This window comes from Oncorhynchus mykiss, chromosome 10 (assembly GCF_013265735.2).
Source record: "Oncorhynchus mykiss isolate Arlee chromosome 10, USDA_OmykA_1.1, whole genome shotgun sequence".
Lineage (NCBI taxonomy): Eukaryota > Metazoa > Chordata > Actinopteri > Salmoniformes > Salmonidae > Oncorhynchus > Oncorhynchus mykiss.
Window position 1 is genome coordinate 81,294,929 of NC_048574.1, and position 17,225 is coordinate 81,312,153.

Below are 17,225 nucleotides of genomic sequence, written 5' to 3' on the forward strand. Positions count from 1 at the left end.
TGGTCTCTGGTGTCCTCAGGTCCAGGCTTGGTCCAACTCTCTCCACCATGGTCTCTGGTGTTCTCAGGTCCAGGCTTGGTCCAACTCTCTCCACCATGGTCTCTGGTGTCCTCAGGTCCAGGCTTGGTCCAACTCTTTCCACCATGGTCTCTGGTGTCCTCAGGTCCAGGCTTGGTCCAACTCTCTCCACCATGGTCTCTGGTGTCCTCAGGTCCAGGCTTGGTCCAACTCTCTCCACCATGGTCTCTGGTGTCCTCAGGTCCAGGCTTGGTCCAACTCTCTCCACCATGGTCTCTGGTGTTCTCACGTCCAGGCTTGGTCCAACTCTCTCCACCATGGTCTCTGGTTTTCTCAGGTCCAGGCTTGGTCCAACTCTCTCCACCATGGTCTCTGGTGTTGGTAAAGCAGAAGGATAGACTGATTCAACTAAATACAACTTATTAAGGCTTTATAAAGCATACATTACATTTTTTTATTAAACCTTTATTTAACCAGGCAAGTCAGTTAAGAACAAATCCTTATTTTCAATGACGGCCTAGGAACAGTGGGTTAACTGCCTGTTCAGGGGCAGAACCACAGATTTGTACCTTGTCAGCTAGGGGGTTTGAACTTGCAACCTTCTGGTTACTAGTCCAACGCTCTCACCACTACGCATACAGTCTTCATAAGCAATACAACAAGAGTATAAAGGGTGATTGGACAGCTCCCTATGTAGGATGCATTACCTAAATGTGACATAACCCACCATGTCAACTTCCATAAAGTCAATACTGATGTTACAGTTCTTTAAATGTATTATTCAACCTTTATTTAACTAGGCAAGTCAATAAGATGAGAACAATAAGAAAAATATATTGTTTAAAATGGCGGCATACACCAGCCAGAACCTCCACTAACCCAGAACCTCCCCTACCCCGGAACATCCCCTACCCCGGAACATCCCCTACCCCGGAACATCCCCTACCCCGGAACATCCCCTCCAGAACCTCCCCTACCCCAGCCAGACCCTCCCCTACCCCAGAACCTCTCCTACACCAGCCAAACCCTCCCATACCTCAGACCCTCCGCTACACCAGCCAAACCCTCCCCTACCCCAGACCCTCCCCTAATCCGGACAGCGCTAGGCCAATTGTGCGCCGCCCTCACGGCCGGTTGCGATACAGCCCGGGATCGAACCCTGGTCTGCGACACTCAGGATCCCTCAGGTGGACATTGCTTATAGATGTGAAGTCACCAGGTATCATGAGTTACATTCCCGCCTAGAGATGAAGTCACCAGGTATCATGAGTTACATACCCCCCTAGAGATGACGTCACCAGGTATCATGAGTTACATTCCCCCCTAGAGATGTGAAGTCACCAGATATCATGAGTTACATTCCCCCCTAGAGATGAAGTCACCAGGTATCATGAGTTACATTCCCCCCTAGAGATGAAGTCACCAGGTATCATGAGTTACATTCCCCCCTAGAGATGTGAAGTCACCAGATATCATGAGTTACATTCCCCCCTAGAGATGTGAAGTCACCAGATATCATGAGTTACATTCCCCCCTAGAGATGTGAAGTCACCAGGTATCATGAGTTACATTCCCCCCTAGAGATGTGAAGTCACCAGATATCATGAGTTACATACCCCCCTAGAGATGTGACGTCACCAGATATCATGAGTTACATACCCCCTAGAGATGTGAAGTCACCAGATATCATGAGTTACATACCCCCCTAGAGATGTGACGTCACGTGCTATGTGAGACTAGATAAAATAAATGCTTCAAAATCATCATGTTGCTCCTCAGTCCTCACCTGTAAACACATCACTAATCTAACTGTCTGTGGGTCCAACAGAACCCATTAAAACACACCACTACCACTAATCTAACTGTCTGTAGGTCCAACAGAACCCATTAAAACACACCACTAATCTAACTGTCTGTGGGTCCAACAGAACGCATTAAAACACACCACTACTACTAATCTAACTGTCTGTAGGTCCAACAGAACCCATTAAAACACACCACTACCACTAATCTAACTGTCTGTAGGTCCAACAGAACCCATTAAAACACACCACTACTACTAATCTAATTGTAGGAATGATTCCAGAGGAAACAAATGATGAAACATTGCTATGACTCACCTCTGAATGTGTTGGTCATCTATCTGACACAGGGTCACTGAGGAGGAGGAGTAAACCCCAAACCCAGGATAGAGGGGTTCAGTGAATGTGGTGTGTTCTGTGTGAAGGTGTGTCAGTGTACCAGAGGAGGACACACTATAGAAGGACAAAGTACCAGCTGACCAGTCCAGATACACTCCAACTCTGTCAGAATCAGGACCAGAGATGGATCTGCAGAATGCAGTATGGTTAAATTCATAACCACTATGAGAGCAGTATAAACACCAGGATTCCCTATTGGATCCAATCCAACTGTCATCCTCCCTTCCCTTCCTCTTCATTCCTTTGTACACCACACCAATGTCAGCCCCGGTACCATCCCTCTCCACCTCCCAGTAATAACGACCTCCAGATAAGCCTTCTCTGCAGAGAACTTGGTACAGAGAGTCAAATCTGTCTGGATGGTCTTCATAAGGCTGCTTCTCCACCACCCGTGTCACCTTTCTGTTCCCCTCAGACAGTATCAGGTTTGGGTTTTCTGTATTTGGGTCCATAGTGAGATGACAGGCATCTGTAGACAAAATGAGAGTTTAATCAAACCACATCTTCATATAAAATGTTGTTTTGTAGGTACAGAACAAGTATTGATTGGTTACTATGTTACTATAGTTCTGAATATGCAGTTAATTAGGATTGAAGAGACTTACATTTCCTCAGTCCTGATTTCAGCCAGCACTCTCCACCATGATCCACACTGTAGGAGAAACAGGTTATTGACTGACAAAGACCTAATAAAGCAGTCAACATTTAAACCATATTGTTGTGTTCTGGTGCACTATCCCAGTTCATTACTATCCTACCTACTGCATACAGAACAGAGTAAAATTCATTACTAGAGACATACAGGCATTCTATCCTACCTACTGCATACAGAACGGAGTACAATTCATTACTAGAGACATACAGGTATTATAACCTACCTACTGCATACAGAACAGAGTACAATTCATTACTAGAGACATACAGGTATTATAACCTACCTACTGCATACAGAACAGAGTACAATTCATTACTAGAGACATACAGGTATTCTATCCTACCTACTGCATACAGAACAGAGTACAATTCCAACAGGATATCAGAGATGCAGAAGAAGAGTATTCATGTGGTGATGATGTATGCTGTGTTGGAGTGCTCAGCCTGCTGAGTAAACTTCCCCTTAATTCTACCATCATGTCCTCATGTTACTGACCCTACTACACTACATACAGTATGACACAACCACTGCTCACACTATTAGGACATCTATTCTGACTTACTTCAGCTTCATCAGTTTAAATGTGGGATCCACCAGAGCAGCTGAAAGCAGTCCCCCTGCAGAGTCTCCTGGGTGATTGTAGCTCAGGTCCAGCTTTTTCAGGTGGGAGGGGTTTGACCTCAGAGCTGAAGACAGAGCAGTACAGCCCTCCTCTGAGACCAGACAGCCAGACAGCCTACAAAGAGACACACAACAGCTGTCTAGGTTGGTGTACGGGTGTCAATCATCTTGTAGGACACCAATTCATTTGTACATGACACAAATATTGTGATGAAACATCAGATTTTGAGAGTTTTTGTTTTACTAAGCTCAGTACCGATCTGAATGTAACAGCTGTACTTACCCAAGTGTGTGTAGTTTACAGTCTGGATCCTCCAGTCCAGCAGACAGCAATGTAACTCCTGAGTCCTGCAGGTCATTGTCTCTCAGCTCCAGTTGGTTCAGTTGTGAGTTGGGTGAACTCAGGACTGAGGCCAGATCTGAACAGCAACCCTCTGTCAGACCACACTGACCTAGACTAGAGGGCAGAAGAACACAAGATTAACACATGTTTAAAACATCCACATAATAACTCATACTGAAGATAATTAATTCACACTAGTGTCTGTATGTTGCAGAGTGGACTGGTTAGTCCAATACAGAGCAGCTTCACTCCTCTGTCTCCCAGGTCATTGTAGCTGAGGTCCAGTTCTCTCAGGGGGGAGGTTGGTGTCTGCAGAGCTGAGGCCAGAGTCTCACAAGATTCATATGCGAGTTTACAGCCATGCAGTCTGGAGAGAGGAGATCATCTGTTAGATATACAAGTCCTTCATTATAATGATACTGTAAACATCAACTCAATAACAGAACTTACAGTGCTCTCTTGCAGGTTCTCACTACCGGCAGCAACCTCTGATAACCTTCCTTTGACGTGTTGTATGTCTTCATGTCAAACTCCTCCAGCACCTCCTCTGACATCAGTAACAGGTAAGCCAGGGCTGAACATTGGTCAGGTTCAAGCTCTGTTTCAGAAAGAGTTCCTGAACGCAGGGAGGTCTGCATGTCTTCAACAAGAGAATTGGCACCAAGTTCATTCAGACAGTGGAACAAGTTGATGATCCTTTCTGGTGAGGATTCCTGGTTGATCTTGTCTGAAAGGTACCTGACTGTTCTGTTAACTGTTTCCTCATTGGTCTGTGTTGTACTTCCTGTCTGTGTCAGAAGGCCTCGTAACAGATTCTGATTGGACTCCAGTGAAAGACCCAGAAGGAAGCGGAGGAACAGGTCCAGGTGTCCATTCTTACTCTTCAAGGCCTGGTCCACTGCTCTCCTGTGTAAGTCCGACAACTGGATTGACTCCTTCTCTTCATCATCACTAGTGGGGGAGAAAACATTTTCCTTCTTGTCCAGACATGATTCTAAAGCATGCACTGCTGCTAGAAACTCCTGAATGCTCAGATGCACAAAGCTGTAGACCTTGTCTTGGTACACCCCAGATTCTTCTTTAAAGATCTCTGTACACAATGCTGAGTACTCTGATGCCTCTGTGACATCAAGGCCACACTCTCTCAGGTCCTCCTCATAGAAGATCAGGTTGCCCTTCTGCAGCTGTTGGAAAGCCAGCTTTGCCAGTTTCAGGATCATCTCTTTGTCTGACTGAGACAGTTCCTCGGGGTTTGTCTCTGTGGCTTTGTTGTACTTCTTGTTCTTCACAATGATTTGGATGAGAATGAAGTGTGAGTACATCTGGGTCAGAGTTTTGGGGATGTCATCCTTCTCTGCCTCTTTCAGCATCATCTCAAGGACAGTGGCTGATAACCAACAGAACACTGGCATGTGGCACATGATGTGGAGGCTCCTTGATGTCTTCATGTGCTTGATGATTTCATTGGCCAGGTTCTGATCTGTGATTTTCTTCCTGAAATACTCCTCCTTCTGTGGATCATTGAACCCTCGTACCTCTGTCACCTGGTCAACACACTCAGGAGGGATCTGATTGGCTGCTGCAGGCCTTGAGGTAATCCAGAGGAGAGCAGAAGGAAGCAGATTCCCCTTAATGAGGTTTGTCAGCAGCACGTCCACTGAGGTTGGTTTCGTGACATCACAGCATTTCTCATTGTTTTTGAAGTCTAGAGGAAGTCGACACTCATCCAGACCATCAAAAATGAAAACAGTTTTGGTTTCACCATCTTCAATGCTGTCAATCTCTTTCAGCTCTGAGAAGTAGTGGGCAAGAAGTTGCATCAGACTGTATTGGTCCTTTTTCAGGTTCAGATCACGGAAAGGAAGAGGAAACATGAAATGAACGTCCTGATTTGCTTTTCCTTCTGCCCAGTCAAGGATGACCTTCTGCACAGAGACTGTTTTTCCAATGCCAGCGATTCCTTTGGTCAGCACAGTTTTGATAGGTTTGTCTTGTCCAGGTAAAGGCTTGAAGATGTCGTTGCATTTGATTGGTGTCTCTTGTGTGGTTAGTTTCTTGGATGCCATCTCGATCTGTCTAATCTCATGTTCATTATTGAGCCCTCCACTTCCACCCTCTGTGATGTAGAGGTCTGTGTAGATGTCCTTGAACAAACTTTGATTTCCATGGTGTCCAATTCCTTCAGATATGTGTTGATACTTGTGTTTCAGTTTAGCCTTAACGTCTTGTTGGACTGTCAGCAGAGTTTGACCTGTGGGAAAACAATGAGAGTTGGGACTCATAAGTTGGTGTGTTTTATAATGGCCTTTGTACCGTTCTTTGTGATATTGTATGAAACACAGTCTTACTTCTTCTGTCCAGAAGGTTGTGTGTGATCTTTAATGCATCCTCACTGTCCAAACTCTCCACTTCATTATTGTCATCTGGTAATGGTTCCTGGCTGAAAGCAGGTGGCTGATCACTCTTCATTGATAGCAGGCTGGTTGTAGGTGACTCTGCTCTGGGCTTCTGGACACTGAACAAAACAGGGAGACAGAACACCTCATCAATATCACATCAAATCCTCATCTACTTCATTTTAACAACTGTATAGTGGAACTTCTAGAAGTCCTGATGTTTCTTTTAAAGCTACAGTCTGCAATTGTTAAATAAATTTTTGGCCTTTTAAATGAATGATGTACAGTCATGGCCAAAAGTTTTGAGAATGAATATAAATTTTCACAAAGTCTGCTGCCTCAGTTTGTATGATAGAAATTTGCATATACTCCAGAATGTTATGAAGAGTGATCAGATGATTTTCAAAGCCCCTCTTTGCCATGCAAATGAACTGAATCCCCCAAAAACATTTCCACTGCATTTCAGCCCTGCCGCAAAAGGACCAGCCGACATCATGTCAGTGATTCTCTCCTTAACACAGGTGCGAGTGTTGATGAGGATAAGGCTGTAGATCACTCTGTCATGCTGATTGAGTTCGAATAACAGACTGGAAGCTTCAAAAGGAGGGTTGTGTTTGGAATCATTGTTCTTCCTCTGTCAACCACGGTTACCTGCAAGGAAACACGTGCCGTCATCATTGCTTAGCACAATAAAAGGGATTCACGGGCAAGGATAATGCTGCCAGTAAGATCGCAACTAAATCAACCATTTATCGGATCATCAAGAGCTTCAAGGAGAGCGGTTCAATTGTTGTGAATGAAGGCTTCAGGGCTCCCAAATTCCAGAAAGCGAAAGCACCGTCTCCTAAAGTTGATTCAGCTGTAGAATCGGGGCACCACCAGTACAGAGTTTGCTCAGGAATGGCAGTAGGCAGGTGTGAGTGCATCTGCACGCACAGTGAGGTGAAGACTTTTGGAGGATGGCCTGGTGTCAAGAAGGGCAGCAAAGAAGCCACTTCTCTCCAGGAAAAAAGTCAGGGCCAGACTGATATTCTGCAAAAGGTACAGGGATTGGACTGCTGAGGACTGGGGTAAAGTCATTTTCTCTGATGAATCCCCTTTCCGATTGTTTGGGGCATCCAGAAAAAAGCTTGTCCGGAGAAGACAAGGTGAGCGCTACCATCAGTCCTGTGTCATGCAAACAGTAAAGCATCCTGAGACCATTCATGTGTGGGGTTGCTTCTCAGCTAAGGGAGTGGGCTCATTCACAATTTTGCCTAAGAACACAGCCATGAATAAAGAATGGTACCAACACATTCTCTGAGAACAACTTCTCCCAACCATCCAGAAACAGTTTGGTGACGAACCATGCCTTTTCCAGCATGATGGAGCGCCTTATCATAAGGCAAAAGTGATAACTAAGTGGCTCGGGGAAGAAAAAAATATCAATATTTTGGGTCCATGGCCAGGAAACTCCCCAGACCTTAATCCCATTGAGAACTTTTGGTCAATCCTCAACAGGTGGGTGGACAAACAAAACCCCATAAATTCTGACAAACTAGAAGCATTGATTATGCAAGAATGGGCTGCCATCAGTCAGGATGTGGCCCAGAAGTTAATTGACAGCATGCCAGGGCGGAATGCAGAGGTCTTGAAAAAGAAGGGTCAACACTGCAAATATTGACTCTTTGCATCAACTTCATGTAATTGTCAATAAAAGCCTTTGACACTTATGAAATGCTTGTAATTATACTTCAGTATTCCATAGTAACATCTGACAAAAATATCTAAAGACACTGAGGCAGCAGACTTTGTGAAAACGAATATTTGTGTCATTCTCAAAAATGTTGGGAACACTTTTCCCTTTAGTTTTATATCTTTAAGAGAAATGTATATTTTACATTTAATCTCTTACCACTTTGAACTGGTGTCTTGAGTCATTTTAGAGGCAGTGGTCCCGTCCTCTCTCTCCCCAAAGATACTCATTTTAGAGGCAGTGGTCCCCTCCTCTCTCTCCCCAGAGAGACTAATTTTAGAGGCAGTGGTCTCCTCCTCTCTCTCCCCAGAGAGACTAATTTTGATGTAAGTCAAAACTCACTCAGCTACAATAAGAAATAACAGAACAGTCAATATTTCTGAACATTGTTGAAGAACCATAAACAATGACAACACATTTACTATCTGTGGTCAAAGAGTTCAATCAGCGACTTCATATTGTATCCAACATACACAGTCCACTATGTTATTAAAGATACACAGTCCAATATGTTATTAAAGATACACAGTCCACTATGTTATTAAAGATACACAGTCCACTATGTTATTAAAGATACACAGTCCACTATGTTATTAAAGATTCACAGTCCACTATGTTATTAAAGATACACAGTCCAATATGTTATTCATTTGATTTGACTTGGATCCCCATTTGCTGATTCCACAACAACAGCTAGTCTACCTGGTTGGATCCCCTGACTCCATAACAACAGCTAGTCTACCTGGTTGGATCCCCTGATTCCATAACAACAGCTAGTCTACCTGGTTGGATTTCCTGACTTCATAACAACAGCTAGACTACCTGGTTGGATCCCCTGACTCCATAACAACAGCTAGTCTACCTGGTTGGATTCCCTGACTTCATAACAACAGCTAGTCTACCTGGTTGGATCCCCTGATTCCATAACAACAGCTAGTCTACCTGGTTGGATCCCCATTAGCTGACTCCATAACAACAGCTAGTCGACCTGGTTGGATCCCCTGATTCCATAACAACAGCTAGTCTACCTGGTTGGATCCCCTGACTACATAACAACAGCTAGTCTACCTGGTTGGATCCCCTGATTCCATAACAGACCATTTTTTGGGGGAAATCCATTACAGCAAAGTACTTCATTAATTGTTTACCAGAAATGATTTGATATTGATATAAACATGCCTGCTTTGGGTCTTTAAAGCTAGAATCCTTAGTTGCTACATCCATTTTTGGACTTATGAATTAATGATATACTGTATACTGTGACGACCCTCCCACTCTGTCTGCCGTATTCTCTCTTTGTTCTCGTTTCCTTATTAGGATGCCGGTGGGCGGAGTTTGGAGGGTCGTCAGCTACATGGGGAACACCTGGGCCCGGTGTGTCCAAGGACAAATACACCACTTCCCCATTCTTGGAGGAGACTCCATGCAGACACCTTTTGGATTTTGTTGTGTATCTTGGTGGTTTTTGGTTGTTTGCTTTGGCACCTTTCAACACCCTGCATTATCACATTCATGCAAAACACTGACTTACATGACTGATTACACCATTACCATTGTATCTTGAACTTCGTTTACTTTATTTAATAAATATATGTTTTGTTACTCCTTATCTCCACGTTGTCTCCCTTTTGTTACGGGCTTTGAGCCGGTTCGTGACAATACTGATCCATTCTTGAAGAATAGAACTTATAAATGCCTCATGAGTTCAGTTCAACTGTCGTACTGCATCAGAACCCAAAATATAAGCTTGTTTTACCCCAATGTTTGTAAACAATCACCGTAGCCTTAAAACATGGTTAAAACTGTAATTTAATGTTGATATAATGTCTGGTCAGTCCTTGCATCCATAGCTTCGTCGATGAATCCGTCGATATCGCCCTTCCGCATCTGCGGTTGAAGATGGCAGAGCTTCAACGGTGTTTGTCAGACCACGAGACATCCCGAAAATCGTTTTTCTCACAAAATCTTATGTAGCGTCTGAACGGTTTGTCCTAAAAACTATTATGGCCTACAAACTATTATGACCATATTATATTGTATTTATACTAACAATAACATATAACATGTATTTTCGATAGGCAATGAGTTGAAAAACTACCAACCTCAGATTTCCAACTTCCTGGTTGGATTTTTCTCAGGTTTTCGCCTGCCATATGAGTTCTGTTATACTCACAGACATCATTCAAACAGTTTTAGAAACTTCAGAGTGTTTTCTATCCAATACAACTAATAATATGCATATATTAGCTTCTGGGCCTGAGTAGCAGGATGTTTACTCTGTGCACGCTTTTCATCCAAACATGAAAATGCTGCCCCCTATCCCAAACAGGTTTTAAACCTAACCTTAACCACACTGCTAACCTTGTGCCTAACCATTACCTCAGATTAAGGATAATTAACGTGGCAGGTTAGGATGACTAATGTGGCAGGTTAGGATTATTAACGTGGTAGGTTAGGATAATTAACGTGGCAGGTTAGGATAATTAATGTGGTAGGAGAGCAAAATGTTTCAACAACGAGAGTTTCTATTGGACAAATTCAGGTAGTTCCCTCTCCTTATCATTTAGTGCAGGGATGGAGAACATTGATAAGGTGGGGGCCACAAAAAAATGTCAGTCATCATGAGGGGCCTCAGTGTCTCGTGGGTCTGCATACCCACATCCATACACCCCCATGGGGCAGGAGAAAACATTTTCAGTTTTACAGATAATTCTACTCATGTTGCCATGGGGACATGTTGCCATGAGGTGGAGGCAAATGTTAACAGTTTTTAATATGATAACTGATGATCAATGGGACCCACCGCGGTTGGTAATTCAACCATGCTTACCACAAGTTTAGCCGCTAGACTAATTTACCAATCTAAAAACATGTAGCTAACATGGGCTAATAGACTGACTGCTGATGCTCAACCACATTTACTAACTGCACTGTGTTTTCTATTATTCTAACGGTCAACAGGAAGTTGAGATCCAGACTGAGTTCCAAAACAATGTTTTTATTATTATTGGTTGCGGGCCGCCAGTTGCACATCCCTGGTTTAGTGAAGAGACTCATGTTCTGCTTGAGTTCACTTGAGGTGCGATCAGTTTATCTCGCCCGGCGCACCGGGAATTTCATTCTGAGAAAAGGCGTGCTGACGATTCAACCCGTGGTTCACAACGCGCATAGATGAGCCGGTGACGTTATATCGAGCGCATCTGCAGTTCGTCAAACAGACCACTGCCTTCCTCATCTGTCACCAGAAAGCTTTAAAGTTGACATGTGATTTAGCCCTACATTTAAATAGTTTATATGCACATTGTTAAACGTCACATTTACTTGACGAGACAGACTATTTTACTTATTGACAGCTATACATAATTCCGATGTCTTCTTTCGGGAAGTGAAAGTGAGCCAGTTTCCTCAGATAATAATCACCTTAATGTGCTGTCAATCACCGATAACAATAATACCATACCTCATAGCCCTGTAGCCTTTCTCACATCACATTGGATCTTATTGATTAGGCTAATCACTATGAATCAATACCAACGTAAATAAGCCTAAAATAATCATTCTTGAACGTTTAAATCAATATTGTATTAACTTGGCGGATGTCTTAAACCCTAAATCATCTCTCTCTTTATGATGAACTAACTTCTCAAAAATACTTTTCTACATTACATTGTAAAAGAAAGCTACAAACCTCTGAAACATTTTTCTTCGACGATAACGTCCGTTACTTCCTCTACTTCCTTATACAAATATTTCCCGTTTCAACTAGTGATGGGTCGTTCGATAACGACAGGTTGTTTTTGAACGGATCTTTTTGGTGAACGTCGGTAACCGAATTGCATCGGTGAAAGAGCCGTTCATTTCGCTCCCTGGTTTACATACAGCTACGAGGTGCTTTTTGAGCTCAAAACAACGATTACCTGCAGATAAGTTACACAATAATTCTCTGAAGAGGGTGAATCCTTACTGCAGAAACAATAAATAGTGGGCCGAGCGCGTCATTCTTGTCAAGGCTTTGTAGTGCGTAAAAAACAAACAGTTGATCTAATCATTTAAATACTAGTTATTGAAAAAAAGAAAAACGCCCACTTAATTCTTTCGCCAAAACTTTTGTATTTTCCTGATGTATGAATTTTAGTGACGTTGCCAGTTCTTGTTCCTGAATGTGTTTCGTTATTTGGTCCTCAAAACTTGAACTCGAGATTTACCCATTTGGAGATTGCAGCGTTTCCCGCAACCATATGATTGGTCGGGTAAGCTAATGCGTCATCACCCTCCCTCATCTGATTGGTCGGTTAGGCGGACCTTCTTACTTTGTGGATGTGGTAACTAGTGAGCAAAGCAGATCACCACCTTTCTGAGTTTATCAACTTAATGTCGCATTCAAAACCACAGGGTTCTCGGTAAAAAACCAAATCTGACTGGGAAAAATCGATTTGAACCGTCCTCTTTCTCGAGAGCTGACATCGTATTTTTCAGAGCTCCGAGTTGTTGTGATCGCGGCAAAAACTTTTCACATGAGCCCTTCATTTGGTTTCAATACCCATTGCCGCACGTCACTTTTACTTGCACGAATTGACGAGAATTACTTTTATTTTTCAAAGAAACTAGTTTACGTGATACACGTCTTCCCCCGGGAAGTGAAAGAGCGCAAAGATAATAATCACGATCATGTGCAGTCAATCTCCCATACCCTACCTACCTCATAGCCCTGTAGACTATAATATAACATTGATTCATATTGACTAGGCTGATCAATATGAATCAGCATCAATGTAAGGAAGCCTAAAATAATTATTATTGAAAGTTTAAATCAGTATTGTAATAATTTAACAATTCTGTGGATGTCTTACCCCTCTGTGCGATGGCCTAACTCCTCCGAACCACTTTTCTCCATAAAATTGTAAAAGAACGGTACAGTACAAACCTTAGAAACATTTTTCTTCTACCGATATTGTCCATTTCTTCATTTACTTCCTTGTAAATGTACTTCCTATTTCAACACAGTGGGCTGGTTCAACATGTATACGATTATATTATAGATTCATATTTATGTCATGTAACGTTTTCATACACTTAATGCAAGTATTCAGCCCATAAATTCATATTCTATCTGGTAGACGTGCATTTTGTATTATTTTATATTAGGATTTGTTTGAGTGATGTTTTACAGTACTACCAGCAGAGGGCAGTGTGACAACAACCAGGTTCGGCAGAGGGACGCAAGACGTTCATATCTGTGTTTTTATGGTAACAATGATAGACAATGACAATGATTCTATAAACCCCCCAAAATATTGATTATAATGTATAGCATATGAAGTTAAAAATAGACTATTTATAATGTGAAGTTACATTGAACTAATCACACTAATCAAAGACACAGAGACCAACACACATTCAGAGATAGACATGCGCAGACAAATACATTCCATTCCTTTTCCTGTCATTTATTGAAAATGTATTTGACAGAGATACTTCACATCAATCATAATTTCTGTAAATGTGACAGATTTAGCCAGCTAGCTAATTTAACTGTAGTTTCTGGGCAGGTAGATCAACGTAGGTCGAACAGCTCCTTATATGTCCTTCAGACACTCTCAAGTCATTGATAAAGGAGTGACAGGTCACACAGCTCCTTATATGTCCTTCAGACACTCTCAAGTCATTGGTAAAGGAGTGACAGGTTACACATCTCCTTATATGTCCTTCAGACACTCTCAAGTCATTGGTAAAGGGGTGACAGGTTACACAGCTCCTTATGTCTGTCAATGGTCAATGTGTTCCAGACGTGAGGCTCTCACTGACAAAACTACTGATATACTGAGGTGGTGGTGTTGATAATCAGTCTCTCTCATGAATCTCTAACAGGCCAACACTGTATAGTATATTCATCAAATAAATGTCTGTGGTTTTAAGTTGAATGCCAAATTCTCAGAGCCAGTTTCCCAGACACATTCACAGTGAGTATGCAAATACAGTAAGTACATTCCAATAACATCACAATACATGTTTACAATCTCCTCCCATAGGGTGTCATTTCAGATGGTAATCCTAGACTCCCCTCATCTCCTCCAATAGGGTGTCATTTCAGATGGTAATCTTCGACTCCCCTCATCTCCTCCAATAGGGTGTCATTTCAGATGGTAGTCCTCGACCCCCTCATCTCCTCCAATAGGGTGGCATTTCAGATGGTAATCCTAGACTCTCCTCATCTCCTCCAATAGGGTGTCATTTCAGATGGTAGTCCTAGACTCTCCTCATCTCCTCCAATAGGGTGTCATTTCAGATGGTAATCTTAGTCTCCCCTCATCTCCTCCAATAGGGTGTCATTTCAGATGGAAGTTCGTTTTCTAATACTCATACTAACCATACTAACCACACTATTTGTGACGTGAATTGAGTATATAGTACGCTTAATGGTCATAGTATGATATAGTTTAGTATGCCAAAAGTTTCCGGATATCGTACAAAATTTGCCAAAATATGAAGTTTATACGCAGAGGACACTACTTCCGCACTTTAGGGCCCATAATGCAATTCTTCATGAAATGGGCGGGGCTTCACGTCGTTTTCAGATTTGAAGAAAATAGTGGAAAGTATGTTGCTGAAGTCCAACGACAGCGGATACAAATTAATTGCTTTAACTAATTATGACAAATGTTAAGAACATTTTGAGCAATGTAATAAAGTAATTACTTTTCAAATAAATTACCTTACACGTTATGTTGGCTGACAATTTGCTAGCTGCGCTGTCCTTACGAACCACACATCATATCATTACAGCTGTATGTACCGGTATGTTAGCTACCTACCTAACGCTACAGTAGTTGGCTACTTATACATCAAACGTGTCAGTATATTAACTACAGGCCAACTAACTACTCAACGTTTATTGACTTGATTATTCCCGTCATTCTTCGCTTAGCTAAATGGTATAGTCGTTGTGCTTTCGTAAATTCTCTCTGTCTCTACTCCGATTTCAGAGCATCTCGCCTGAGAGACCAGAGCGCAGAATAATGAATTTACGAGGCGCTCAACACCCGTTGAATATGACCAGTGTCAGTAAACATCGGGGGAAAAAAACGTAATTAAATTGTTTCCAGCAGCACCAGAAAGCTCAAATCAACCCTACTCCTCTGTCTGAGCGTCCAGCACTCCAGATTGAATTTAATAACACACCCAAAGTCGAACAATGTCTAACTAGTAATTTGTTACGCTAACTAGCTAGCAAGAGGTTGCATAGCAACAGCATCAACTTCCGGTAGAGAAAGCAACGAGCTGGTCGGTTACAGTATACTAAAATTAACTAATAGTATGTAGTATATAATCATTAAGTATGTAGTATACAGTATACTAAAATGAACTAATAGTATGTAGTATATCCTCATTAAGTATGTAGTATACAGTATACTAAAATGAACTAATAGTATGTAGTATACTGTATACTAAAATGAACTAATAGTATGTAGTATTTTCTCATTAAGTATGTAGTATACAGTATGTTAGTATGGGTATTCGAAAACAGCTCTAGACTCCCCTCTCCCACTCATCTCTGCACACTAGACTGTCACGTCTAAACCAGAGACAATCACACAAACTTTGTAGTCTATGATCATACCCTCAAATGGCACCCTCCTCCTTATATAATGTACTACTTCCCTCACAGCTCTGGTCTAAAGTAGTGCACTTCATAGGGAAGAGGGTGCCAGTTGAGATTAGAGCCTATTTGTATGGACCCGTATGCTACAGCTGGACATGGGCCAGTTTCCTGTATCCATGGCTCTGGGTTGTAGTGTCAGCCTAGTGACCGTTGCTTAGCGATAGATGAAGGACTGATCAGCTAAGCAGAACGACCGGAACAGTTTGTTTTTTTTCACCCTGTTGTTATGGTTACCTGTTCTGGTTTTTGTTTGGCACATTATTTACCTGTTCAGGGACACGGGGCAGTAGATGTTTTTGCGTTACTGTGTGTGTGTGTGTGTGTGTGTGTCTCATTCTTAATGTGTGTGTATTAGATGAATGTTTACAGGCTTCCCAGCCAACCAATGGTGAACAGACAGAAGTGTGGTGGAATACTCACCAAGTTAAAGAATGAGTCCTAAATGGTACCCTATTCCCTATGTAGTGCACTACTTTAGACCAGAGCCCTATTCCCTATATAGTGCACTACTTTAGACCAGGGCCCTATTCCCTATATAGTGGTACTACTTTAGACCAGGGCCCTATTCCCTATATAGTGGTACTGCTTTAGACCAGGGCCCTATTCCCTATGTAGTGCACTAGTATCGACCAGGGCCCTATTCCCTATGTAGCTCACTACTTTAGACCAGAGCCCTATTCCCTATATAGTGCACTACTTTAGACCAGGGCCATATTCCCTATATAGTGCACTACTTTAGACCAGAGTCCTATTCCCTATGTAGTGCACTACTTTAGACCAGGGCACTATTCCCTATATAGAGCCCTATGGGTCCTGGTCTAAAGTAGTGCACTACATAGGGAATAGGGCCCTGGTCGATACTAGTGCACTACATAGAGAATAGAGCACTATGGAACCATTTTAGGAACCAAAAATTATATTTAAATGGTCTAGGATCAGGATCAACACTGTTACTACCCATTCTACCATTAGGATGGTACCCCAACACTGTTACCATCCATTCTACCATTAGGATGGTACCCCAACACTGTTACTATCCATTAGGTTGGTACCCCAACACTGTTACCATCCATTCTACCATTAGGATGGTACCCCAACACTGTTACCATCCATTCTACCATTAGGTTGGTACCCCAACACTGTTACTATCCATTCTACCATTAGGATGGTACCCCAACACTGTTACCATCCATTCTACCATTAGGTTGGTACCCCAACACTGTTACTATCCATTCTACCATTAGGATGGTACCCCAACACTGTTACTACCCATTCTACCATTAGGTTGGTACCCCAACACTGTTACTATCCATTCTACCATTAGGTTGATACCCCAACACTGTTACTATCCATTCTACCATTAGGTTGATACCCCAACACTGTTACTATCCATTCTACCATTAGGTTGATACCCCAACACTGTTACTATCCATTCTACCATTAGGTTGATACCCCAACACTGTTACTACCCATTCTACCAGTAGGTTGATACCCCAACACTGTTACTATCCATTCTACCATTAGGTTGATACCCCAACACTGTTACTGTCCATTCTACCATTAGGTTGGCACCCCAACACTGTTACTATCCATTCT

At 42.4% G+C, this 17,225-nt stretch overlaps 1 protein-coding gene across 1 annotated transcript; it reads right to left on the reverse strand.

Moving 5' to 3' along the window:
- Nucleotides 1-1,757: 1,757 nt before the first annotated feature.
- LOC118936808 (NACHT, LRR and PYD domains-containing protein 3-like) lies at nucleotides 1,758-12,925 on the reverse strand. The gene is made up of 9 exons (XM_036934171.1): nucleotides 12,894-12,925; nucleotides 8,129-8,315; nucleotides 6,187-6,353; nucleotides 4,289-6,089; nucleotides 4,032-4,205; nucleotides 3,779-3,952; nucleotides 3,437-3,610; nucleotides 2,825-2,871; nucleotides 1,758-2,688 (listed from the first exon to the last, which is right to left on the reverse strand). The coding sequence occupies exons 2-9, from the start codon at nucleotides 8,197-8,199 to the stop codon at nucleotides 2,135-2,137; spliced, it is 3,162 nt and encodes a 1,053-aa protein (XP_036790066.1). The 5' UTR covers nucleotides 8,200-8,315; nucleotides 12,894-12,925; the 3' UTR covers nucleotides 1,758-2,134.
- Between the last annotated feature and the right edge of the window lie 4,300 nt (nucleotides 12,926-17,225).

Excerpts from the sequence above, each read along its gene's own strand:
- LOC118936808 (XM_036934171.1), bottom strand. The coding sequence starts at position 8,199 with ATGAGTATCTTTGGGGAGAGAGAGGACGGGACCACTGCCTCTAAAATG. Across the intron at positions 2,872-3,436 it reads TTTAAACTGATGAAGCTGAA|TGTGGATCATGGTGGAGAGT; the intron begins GTAAGTCAGAAT and ends TTTCTCCTACAG. Across the intron at positions 2,689-2,824 it reads GAAATCAGGACTGAGGAAAT|ATGCCTGTCATCTCACTATG; the intron begins GTAAGTCTCTTC and ends TTTTGTCTACAG.